At 33.0% G+C, this 12,380-nt stretch overlaps 1 protein-coding gene across 2 annotated transcripts in view; it reads left to right on the top strand.

Moving 5' to 3' along the window:
• The window catches only part of LOC134728294 (uncharacterized), a 28,132-nt gene that overhangs the window by 10,946 nt on the left and 4,806 nt on the right, over positions 1 to 12,380 (top strand). For both annotated transcript variants that reach the window (XM_063592849.1, XM_063592850.1), the window contains exons 7-14: positions 364 to 507; positions 3,881 to 4,086; positions 4,820 to 5,107; positions 6,116 to 6,740; positions 7,266 to 7,441; positions 8,713 to 9,193; positions 9,988 to 10,303; positions 10,768 to 11,053. In XM_063592849.1, the coding sequence (XP_063448919.1) occupies positions 364 to 507; positions 3,881 to 4,086; positions 4,820 to 5,107; positions 6,116 to 6,740; positions 7,266 to 7,441; positions 8,713 to 9,193; positions 9,988 to 10,303; positions 10,768 to 11,053 (2,522 nt within the window). The remainder of the gene's footprint in view (positions 1 to 363; positions 508 to 3,880; positions 4,087 to 4,819; positions 5,108 to 6,115; positions 6,741 to 7,265; positions 7,442 to 8,712; positions 9,194 to 9,987; positions 10,304 to 10,767; positions 11,054 to 12,380) is intronic.

Genomic DNA, 12,380 nt, shown 5'->3' with positions numbered 1-12,380 from the left:
TAGTTTTTGTAGGGATCTAAAGATTTTTTTCTTTTTCCGATGAATACCTCATTTGTTGATGCATTCTGCGAAAGTTTTGTGAAAATTTGAATATATATATATACATTGTAGCTATGTTGAAAGACTTGAATATTTTCAGAACATTGAAATACAAATTGTTTTGTCTCTTCAAAAACTTATCAGATTTTAGCTGCTACTTTTGATAAATGGGTACCTTTTATGTTTACATTATTGTAGTATAAACACTAGTGTTTTAGACATTGAAGCCTATAAAGATAGAAGAAGTTGTGAAGTGATTTCATTTATATAGCATTTTGGTCTTTATATTGTCATTATATATGAAATATGTTTTTTTATTTATAGGTTCCCTGTTAGCTTGCAAGATAATAGTTGAGATTGGAGGCTATAATCGTGTGCACGACAGAGATAATCAAGATAGAACTGTGTTACATTTGGCAGCCATTGGTGGTCATGGTGATGTGGTTAATTATCTGTTGGACAAGGGAGGTAATAAATACTGTAGTTACGCATCTGACAAATTAAATGCAGTATTTGTCTTTTTAGTAGCTAAAATATGAAAGAAAATAGAGGAAACTTATCATATTATATTCTGTCTGGAATGTTACACATCTCGTAGTGTAGATCAGTAATATGAATAATTTTGTTTTAGAAATATTCAAATTGTTAGGCAGTTAAGCTGCCTTATGCGAGCACCCTGGATTTGGGTTTCCCCCTGGGAATTGTCGAAAAAGTGCCATTGCTCTGATCTGGCAGGTCTGGTGGATTCTTTATAACTAATTAGACATTTTTTTCACACTTTTTGTTATAAAAAACAATAAATATAAGGAAGATTACCTTAAATGATCGTCGATTTTCCCAAAACAATTGATGTTCCCCATTTGAAAAAGTGCTAATTAAAAAGTTAAGCATAGCTTTTTATCGTCTGTGCTTTTGATGAAGATGTAAGTGAACAATTGTAAGAATAATTTCATCGCCAAAAATGTTTGTAATGAAGGCATTAAAATTTGCCAAATGGCATGAATGGCACATGGATATTATTTCGCGGCTATTACGCCGTTGAATTTTGTGGATTCCATCCTACTTACTGAAGGTAAATATTTAAAAGCATCGTCTTACTTCCTCACTGTGTAAGTCTTGGATTTGTAAGAATACTTGATTATTTTATTTCTACATTTTATGAAGATATGTATTTTATTTAATTATTTAATGCAAGCTGATGTTATTATTTGTCATCGTGTCTCTCCGTACTTGCTATGTATTGTGTAAACCCCCAAACATTATACTCAATCAGGGTCATTGCAATTTCAATTGGGACCTCATTTGAATACGTATTTATAGATTTTGTCGATGTCAATTAAGGTCATTTCAAGATGGTTTCCTTTATCGTGTTTTAGTTAAAAGTTAAATCACAAAAATACTAAACTTAGATGAAGATCTAAAGTTGACATGGTCAATTAGTTGCTTTACACACAAACCTACATGTAAACTCATTCATGTAAGACGATACACCTGTACAATGTGACCTTTCACCTGGAAATATAGTTTCGTATACAAAATTCCTCAAATTCCACTTTTTTCAGGTTTACACTTTCAGTATTAATGGTAACAATTACAATTAAAATATGTTAGGTCTTGATTTATTTAAGTCGATAAATTAAGAGTTAAACACAAAAAGTCGGAATACGAAAATTTGTGATACTTTAATCACACATATTCAAAATAGCGCATCGTGGTTTTAATACTTGTGCACACGTGAATAACATTAAACGAAATAGATCTTGGGAAGATTTCACTAGGTTTTATCTTGATTATAATGGTTTTACCATTGAAGGGTTCATCTTTTATTGATATTCAGGATTCAGGTACACTGTTAAGATGCAATGACACAAATTTTACCAAATCTGAAACAAAGCGGAAATTCGATCAAAGGCTGATTTTTATGCAAATTACTAAGTCAACACTGTTAGATTGTTTATTTTATTTAAAAATAATAACAAAGAGTAGTCAAGAATATTTTTATTTCTGAATAATAAAAAGAGTTGTTTAGAATACATTATAACATTGACAACACATGATGTTTCTGTTTACTTGGCCAAACCTCGTTCAACACATCGTATCCCAACCGTCTGGAAAAAAAATGTCATGAAATCCTATAGTACTGCATAGTGAAGTCCGTACTCTTTCCATCAATTTCATTCCCAGGGTACAAAACCGCGGACTACACACCCCTTTATACGGTATGTAACACATAAACAAACGAAGGGGGGGGGGGGGGGGGGGGGGGTGGGGGGGTGTAACTTCAATATATTTTTGCATCAAAAAACGTACCCATTTTAATATAACATTCACTGAAATTCAGTATCTATAGTTATATAAATATTTAAGAAAGAATGACCTATACTTATATACAATATTTAAAATATAACCCATGCTTATACATGTTATATAAGCACTCACTAACTCCTCGTCACTCATAATTCATTAAATACCAGCTATAAAAATGAAAAAAATCGTGTACAGAAGACTAAGTTTATGATATTTGTATGCATTTGTTCAAGAATTGGAATAACATTGTTTTTCACCGGTCACTCGTTTATTATGACTAAGTTTTTATGTAAATCAATTGTATCTGATTTTATGCCCTTTATGGGCCCTGTAAATTGGGAAATAAAAATATTCTATTCTATTCTATTCTATAGCATATTTATATATGATATGTAGATCATACCCCAAATCAATATACAGTTATCATACGTAAATGTATTTTGATATAGGATGTCATTAAAAAGGAGGGTCATTTTTATATAAAATCTCGCAAAAGTATGACCCATATTTTTGGCACATCCCCGTATACCCAATAATAGGAAGTTACCCCCCCCCCCCCCCCTGTGGTAAAACCATTCAACCTAGAAAACCAAAGGTTTGTTAAAAAAGGACAACTAATGAAAAGTCAATGGTATTTGATAAGCAGTTGTATATTCCTCCATGCAGCTTATAACTATTAGCAAAACCTACATGTATACTGCATAGTTAGCTTTAAAAGACCAGGAACTACAAATGTAAAACAATAAAAACTAATAAAAAATTTAAAATAAATAATTGGACATAACTTTTGAAAGTTGGGGGATTGGATAGTGAAAATTTTAGGGTACAAACATTAATCAATACTTGAGAAATAGCCGAGATAATATTTTCACCAATTTTTCAACAATATTCGTCTTTAACTTCTGCCAAGTTTGCCTCTGTTTTTTTTTATTTAACTGCCTACAGCGCCTTTGGTGCTTTGATTTTTATGAATACTATTATTTAAAAATAAGTATTTTACTGTCATAAGACTTTGTCCATTTTTCGCTGATCATTATATGGAAGGTCTTTATCAATGAGATGAGTGTTCCTGTGATAACTGTTACAAGTTTTAAAAGAGTATTTGCAGGATTATCAGTTATAGAATGTAAATGACAAGTCACATCATTATGTGGATGTGTGAAAATTTATAAAAAACAATAACAGGTTTCCATACAAATATTATAGATAACAAATGGTCAACATAAAATGTCAATTTATTGACATATATTTTAAAACTCGGCCAAAGCTCACATTTCTTTCAGAATGAATTTCGTCTGAAAAAATAATATAAAAAAGAAGATGTGGTATGATTGCCAATGAAACAACTCTCCACAAGAGACCAAAATGACACAGATATTAACAACTATTGGTCACCGTATTGCCTTCAACAATGATCAAAGCCCATGTTTGCTTCAATGAAAGAAGAGAATTACAATGCTACTATTCACTTAAAATTTGACCTTTCAGTTTGCTGCATTATTAATTTAATAAAATTGTTAATGTCTTGTTTCAGCTGAACTGGAGGCGAGGGATAAGTTCAACATTTCGCCATGGGACTACGCCAAGAATAAACAGTTACATTATTGTCAGTTGATTATAATGTCACATCAGAGACAGAGATTAAAAAGTAATCCCACAAGTCCTCTACCTAATGGCCTCGGTCTGAGTCTTGGCAGTTTAAACGGGTACATGAACGGTGATGATTATGATCACATGATTGTAAGTTAACATGCTAGTACATGTAATATGCATACATTTTATACCTTTGTTTAATGAATACTGTAGAAACATTAATTTTTCGGGGGGGTTAAAATTTCATGGTTTTGTCTCTTTGTAAGATTTCATTGGGATTTAATTAAGTAATTTCCTTAAATGTAAGTGATATTATATGAAGGTTAAATTTTCGTGGAGGTTTTAATTTCGTCCAAAATTTCTGCTTTTACAGTATACTGTGGATTCATTTGTTTTTAGAGGGTACCATTATTCGTTGTTGGAGGAAAACTTGCATATTTGTAGTTATTCAATTTTGTGGCTTTGGAAAAGTCTGCATACATTCCTTTACAAAATTTATAATTTGTTGAACATTAAAAATTTGTGGTTCTTCTGTACCAACGAAATCCATGAACATTGGTATCAGACAAATTATAATGAATTCTCAGTAGTTGAAAAATTTGAAGGTTAAATCCTTTTGGCATCTATTGCAGACACAGAAGATTTATGTTGGCAACTGAATATATTATATCCAATATATAAGCAAAGATGTGTCTTATAGACATATGATTTCTGGGAATGGTAAGCTAAGAGAAAACATACTTTAATCAGTGATGTATTTGTGCCATGGTATTTGTTTAAATAAAAGTGTATGCAAAGGGTATCATTAAGAAAATACATGTTGGAAAACAAGTCAGTTCATTATGAAGCTTATTTTAAAATGAAGTTTATATTTTTTCAGAATACTCAAGACAGTTTTGATAATATGCCAATTACTCCACCTCATCCTCCCAAACGACCAAGGACAGGGAGACATCCAATCAGAAGATCCCATAGTTTGACTTCTCCTGACAGAGGGCGCTCTTACATTCCAGCAGACCAAGAAAGACTTATTATAAGTGCTGGTGGAGATCTCCAACAAGGGAGATCATCCTTAACAAGTGACAGACCTAACTCCTATTCTAATAGAGAACAGTATACAAGAAGGGAACCAGGGAGAGAAACAGGGAGAACAAATGAAAGAATAGAGGTTTGTTATCAAAATTTACAGTAGTTGAATGGACCATTAAGGTGGTATCTAACGCTTTCACAAAAATTAATTTGGCTCGTTTAATTTTCATAAAATTTTGTGAAAATATTTACTTTGACCCTTTAACAAAAAAATAAAAATTTCAAAAATTTTGAACCAACCATTTTATCATAAAAATTACACTGGTTATATAGCAATTTAGCAAACACCACTTTGATCATTGAGAAGCTTAATATTCCCTTTACAACACAACGTAATTAAAATGTTTAGCTGATTTTACAGAGTTATCTCCCTGTAGTGTTAGGTACTACCTTATCAGTTGGTTTCTTAGGTTAAACATATTTAGTTATAGTGGATTGGGAAACAAGTTACTGCAACTTATATTAATCCCTTTCCACTTTGCGGGTGTGAGTGCTGTCTTGTAGCTGCATTAGCCTGCTCTTTTCCGAAATCTACAAGGGTGTCTGTAACGTGCAAGAGATATGTCTCTCTCTTAACATGGGTCAGCCATTTATCATTCTGACAGACTTGTTGGTTTCTTGTTGCCTTAGTAACCCACATTATGTTCATGTCTCATTTTAAGCTCTATCTCTTAGTTATACTTTAATGGCTTGATTCTTTGCATAGTTCAAATGTTTGTAATTTCTTTATCAGGTATGGTATGTCAAATAAAACTTTATACAATCTGAATAGATGTAACCCATTTGCATAATTTACTAGTACATAATGAGACATATTTTGTTTTAGGTATGCACATCTGAGTTCAAATGATTTCTTTGCTTTAAAAGTACAATGTTTTATAATCAGGAAAGCGTATGTTTTAAAAGTACAATGATTTAAAATCAGGGAAGCGTAAAAACAATTTAAAAAGGGGTTTTCAACTGCAAAGAACATGTAGAAGTGCCGGATTTATCAAGTTTATGTATGTATTAAATTTTGCTGCAAAGTATGTATTTCTGTGTACGCAGTTGTATTTTATCTCAAAACTTTATATAATTATTTTTGCAGGTTTCATTAAATCCCAGGCAAACCTCTGCAGATGGCAGAATACCTAGTGAACATAGAAGGAGAGATGATAACAGATTTGACCATCCAAATGGTCATAGGCGGTCAGATGATAATAGATTTGACCATCCCAATGATCATAGACGGACAGAAGATAACAGATTTGACCATTCAAATGATCATAGGCGGCAGGAAGATAATAGATTTGCCCATCCAAATGATCATAGGCAGACAGAAGATAATAGATTTGACCAACCAAATGATCATAGGCGGCAAGAGGATAATAGATTTGACCAACCAAATGATCATAGGCGGCAGGATGATAATAGATTTGACCATCCAAATGATCATAGGCGGACAGAAGACAATAGATTTGATTCTCGGAGTGATGATCGATTACACCATTCAAACAATAGATTTGAATCTTCTAGAGACAATAGGTTTAATTCTGAAGAAGGATTAGACTCAGCAGATGGTCGTTTTAATTCAACTGTTGATAGTGGATTTCATTCGAACGTTAATAGACGATTAAATTCCACTGGGGATGGACATGACGACAGGAGATTTAATTCTGAATATGAAGTGCTAGACCGACCCAATGATGTTGATATGGAAGATGATATTAGATGTAAGTTATTCAAGGTTTAAGGAATAATTTAATAAAGAAATTTAAGTTAATACCAAAAAAAGCAATGGGGAGTTTAGAAGTCTACTAGGTTGTTTGCCTGAAACCCAGAGTATATTATAATGATTAAATTGTCTTTGATTATCTATTTGTGTAAGACTACAAAGCATTTTATAATAGCAGTTACTCATTTAATTGTATTTTGGGACATCATTGTCTTAGTTATCAAGACAAGACAATTTGCTGGAAAAGTTGTTTACATTCTTGACTGATGTTCTTGGTTGGATATTTGTCTCACTGGCAATCACATTTTATTCTCATATACAGGTGTATCTGAAATGTAAAAAAAGAAATATAATATTTTGCATGACTTAATCTCTTAGTCATGTTCTAGATTTCATTTTGTTTTACCTGCCAATGTCATTTCTTTTCGACAAGCCTTTTACAACATTTGTTTTTTTAAATAACAAAATACTTATACTTCAAATGTTTTAGAAATATTTCCATAATGAACATGACTATTTTTAGCCAATCCAGATGATGACATTGATAATGTCAGTGTTGGTGGAATGGATGTATCAGATATCGAGGACGATGAGAGAGGTCCTCCCATGACATCACGGAGGTCAGATACAAGTGGGTCAGTGCACCATCCTCGACCACCACCTAGAAAAAATCAACAGAAATCCTATGCACAGCCTTTGGTATGTTGTAATTTAGCATTCTTATGTTTTACTTTAACCAACTAATTTTTGTGAGCATTTTTTTAATTTATTTGGAAAGAGGAAGTATTTTGAATATAAATCCTCATGTATACTCACTGAACTTCAAGTAAATTTGAGAATTGGGAAATTAAATCGTCACAAAATTAGCTAGAAAAAATTAACTCTTAATAAAGTCTCTATGAAGGTACCGGTAAGTTGTTTTTTAGTCTTTATGAATTTTTATTAAGGCTACTCAGTTTGAACATTTGTAATGCAAATGAACTTTTACAAAAAATGTAATTCCAAATAAACAATGAATTACTAACTTAAGATAAAAACAAATGTTGATGACTAAGAATGAATGATGTTTATACACTCACTTTTGAGAGTAGAAATTATTTTTGGAGGTTGAAATGTATGCAAAGACATTTATGACTAAGGGCTATTCCAGAAAAAAATGTATGGAGGGGTTGGAAGGCAGTTTTTGTCAGCACCCACCACCCAGACAATTGTAATTATACCCCATGCAACGAGTTGCGGAGGGTTTAATGTTTTTGACCCGTCTGTCCGTCCATCAGTCCGTCAGTCTGTCAGTCCGTCCGTCCGTCCGTCAGTCCTGTTTCTTGTCATCGCAACTCCTCTCAAACCACACAACAGAATTTCACGAAACCTTTTCAGATAGTAAGGACATACTATGTAGTTGTGCATATCGACGGGAAATTGCGATTCAATTTTTTTCTAGGAGTTGCACCCTAAACTTATTTGCTTCAATGTACTTCTGCAACAGTTTGTCATCTCAACTCCTCTGAAACCACACAACAGAATTTCATGAAATTTTGTAGATAATAAGGACATACTATTTAGATGTGCATATTGGCTGGAAATTAATTTTTCTTATACAATTTTTTTTGCTTTCACTTATTTAATTTCTCCAATGACAATGTGGGGACGTGGGGTATGTGAGCGTGCTCACTAAGGTTTTTTAATTAAGAACTATAGTGCATTATAGTGTGAAAAGTCCTCTGATACCCATGTATTATTAATACAATGTGCCTTCCAACCCCCCATACATTTTTTTCTGGAATAGCCCTAAAATAAAAGTCTATTCCTTGTATAGATGACATTAATTTCAGTAACTTTGGAGGCTAAACTGTAGAAAATTTTATTTTAAGAGGTAAACAATTTTTCAATCAAGATACATATTGTACTTCTAAGAATAAATATTTAGTAGAGTTGTTTTTATGTTTGTTAATACAATGCTTTTTTTATAGGAGCCTCCATACAGACAGCAAAGCTCATCACAAGATTATAATGAGTACCCAGATGATAGAAGGGATAATTTCCGTCAAAATGATGTTTTAAGTCGTTCTGATGGATTCTCAAATAGCCGACAGGATAATTTTCCTAAAAATAGATCAATGGAGTTCCCTGGCAACAAATCTATGCAACCAAAGCCTCCTTCAAAATTTAACCAAAGAGTTATTTCCCCTAATTTCAATCCTCCATCAAACAGTAATACTGACAACTTTCCGCCAGGAAAGCCTAGGCCAGCACCAAGGCAACCAAGTATGCCTAAGCCACGCCCACCTCCACGAAGAACACCGTCCCCCACACAGCCTGGATCTAGAGATCAGATATACAGTCCACCACTGTCCAGTCAGAGCAATCATGGCAATGATTTACCTATACAGAAACCATCCCCTCCACCTCCAATAGATTCAAACAGACCAGATTCTGGCTCTAAACCTCCAGGTTTGTTGTTTACATATACTGGTTGTTTACACATACTGTGGATTCATTTATTTTCGTGGGTACCAATTTTTGTGGAATGCTGAAAACTTGCATATTTGTGCATATTTTATTTTGTGGTTTTGCAAATCTCTGTATACAAGGCCTATTGATAATATGTTATTTGTTGAACATTTGTATTTTCGTGGTTCACCTTTTCTCACTAAACCCAGGGAAATTGGTATCCAACGAATATTAATGAATCCACAGTATTGGTTGTTTACACATACATGTATTGGTTATCATGAGGATTCTAATCAATTAAATTTGTATGCATGACAAGGTTAAATAAAATGTGCATTCTGACACCCACATACACACCTGCTGGAACAATTAATCGTAATTCTGATTTTTACATGTTTGTAATTAGAAAGCATCATTTAAGAACTAACAAATAAGTGTACAAATAATAATGCAATGCCAAGTTTAAATATTATATTCTAATAAAAAGAAATGATAATTACTCTCAATAAACAGCAATCCAACACTTAGAGGAGACATGCATAGAGCTAACTGTGCTCTTCAAAGATTAAAGAAATGTGTCCATACTTTATGCCAATCAAATCTCTTAAGATGACTTGTGAACAAATATAAAAAACACTACCAAAGACCTGTCTTCAACAACAAGGAGACGGATTTATGAAAGTTTTTTCCAAACTTTGATCTGAATTTCATATTTAAATTTCATGTAACATTGTACTAATTTATGTTATTATTTTTCATTAACAACTTCTAACAATGGATTATTTGTATTTTAGGTGTTGTGGAAGGAAGACGTATACCACCACCTATGTTAATGCCATTAGAAAACGCACCAAAACCTCCAATGCTAAGTATCCTCGATAGAAAGTCAGAAAAGAGGAAGAAGAGAAGAAAAAAGAAAGAAAGGGATCAAGAAAGAGAGAGGGAACGAGATATGGATCTGAAGTCTCCTCCAATGGATATTGAACCTCCCAGGGGATATGCTGCCCCACTCCATCCACCCCCCTCAGCAACATCCCGACCTCCAAGGGCACAGTCTGGTGTTCCTGCTCCAAAGTTTTCCAAACAACCACCTCAGAGGCATGAACAAAGGTTAGATAAAAAAAAGGTTATAAGAAAAAATAGTATGAAAAGAAAAACAATGACCTCTATAAATTCAACTTAGGATACAATATTGAATAAGTTATTTACAATTCAAGTGATATGGCCCTAAATTGATAAAAAAGATTTTTTTTTTCTACTACGTTTAGTTAATTCTGATTTAACATACTTCCATATACCATAATCTATACAGTGATGGTGCTTTTATGAATTTGCCGTTACTGATTAAAAGCAATGACCCTTCTGTGCTTAGAATTTTGACTTCTTTTTAGTCACAGAATCTAGACACATTGACTAATATATAGTATGAGATCTCTATTTTGTGTACATTTTCTATTCAATAGTTATCAATGGTTATCCTGGAGTGCAGGACTACCTTTAATCCTTACAGCTCCTAATTCTAATTTTATCCAGAAGCCTATAATGATTTATGCAAATATTCCTTTGATTTGTAGATTGGTTTATGAGAGCATGGATGAAGAAATAAAAGATGATTTTGAACCACCAAAAATAAATGGCCATGCTGTTCCAATAAAAGAAGGTCCTCCAAAATCTGGAAAGCCAGTCCACCGGACACAGTCATTGGAGAGTGAAGATTTAGAAATGGAATTAATTGGCCAGTCATATGATACAATAAATGAAGAAGATGATCAAGCTGGGCCATTGATACCTCCACCTAAAGGATTTGGAACTCCATCTAAATCTCCATCGGGCAGACCACTCTCACATTCTATTCCACAGGTAGGTGATTCAAGGTGTAAGAAATAACATCAATACTCCTGAAATATAGTTGATTAACCATCCCTTGATCCAAAGGAACTGCCACTATGGTCTAGTGGTTTGCTCACCGTGAGTTTGGAAGATTGCTGGTTCCATCTCAGGTCAGGTCAATTTTAAGATTTTTAGAATGGCTAATGTTGCCTCTCTGCTAAAGAAATATGTAAGAAATTAAAACAATGACTTGACCGCTCAGAGTCCAAATAATGTGTCCAGGTATGTTGACATTGTAAACTAGCATTTTAAATATGTTCAGTGTGCTAGTATAAATCAGGTTCATATTCATATTGCATTGATTTGTTTTTATCTGCATTTGAATTTGACTCTGGACATTAAAAGCTATCCAACATCATTGTTTATTCAAAGATTATTACAGTATAAGTCTATTCAAATGTTTAACATTGATTATTAATTTATCACATAAAAATATATATAAGCAATTTGCAATTAGTCAGTGACTTAAAACTTTAGGCAGAACCAAGATTTTATGCAAAAAAAAGTTTTAATATTCAAACGTTTGCATCAGGGCTTCCAAAACTGTCACATATTCCAGACATTTGTATAATGTCCGGTAAAAGTCCGGCTGGGAAAAGCATGAACGGTCATATACTTTTTAGTTCAAGGCTTTTTCGGTCATTTAAACATAATTCACGATCTTTTTGATCCAACCTATTGCCTTTAACATCCACACATTTCGGGTCATAAAAGTGACATGATGATTAATTACTATCAAAACAACCCCTAATTCAATACTTCGTAATTTTAATCAAGGCTAATTAGTTGCTGGACAGCTGAAATCTACCTGTTCAGGTGACAGGTAAACTATTTTCAGTTCCGGACATCGTATAATTGATTGGTCTATTCACAATTGTTTTCTTACGTTTCAGTGGTTTGTTTCCAATTGATTAGTCCAAAAGATTAAAATCATAAGAAATTAGTTAATCAACATTATTTGATGACAAATTTAAAAAGGATTTAAATGGAAAATCGTCAGAACTACGTTGTTTAAACTAGAACATGTGTGCGCATGTGCACAGGTGGGAAATTTAATTATGCATCCTTCATTTCTTCAAAAATGCTAAAATTATCATTGATACCTGTATCTAACGTTCATTTCAAGCATGTTGTTGAAGAAATGACATAGAAAGAGCTGTTTCACTCAAGTCATGCTTTGTAACGTACACAGATTTTACGTATCTGGTTATGGTCCATGTTTTACCATCTTTAAGTCAACTTCCTGTTTTAGAAAAATGAGAAGTAAAGATTTTGACAATGTCATTTTGCACAAATA

This window comes from Mytilus trossulus, chromosome 8 (genome assembly GCF_036588685.1).
Source record: "Mytilus trossulus isolate FHL-02 chromosome 8, PNRI_Mtr1.1.1.hap1, whole genome shotgun sequence".
Taxonomy (NCBI): domain Eukaryota; kingdom Metazoa; phylum Mollusca; class Bivalvia; order Mytilida; family Mytilidae; genus Mytilus; species Mytilus trossulus.
This window is presented reverse-complemented; position numbering and strand designations above follow the sequence as displayed.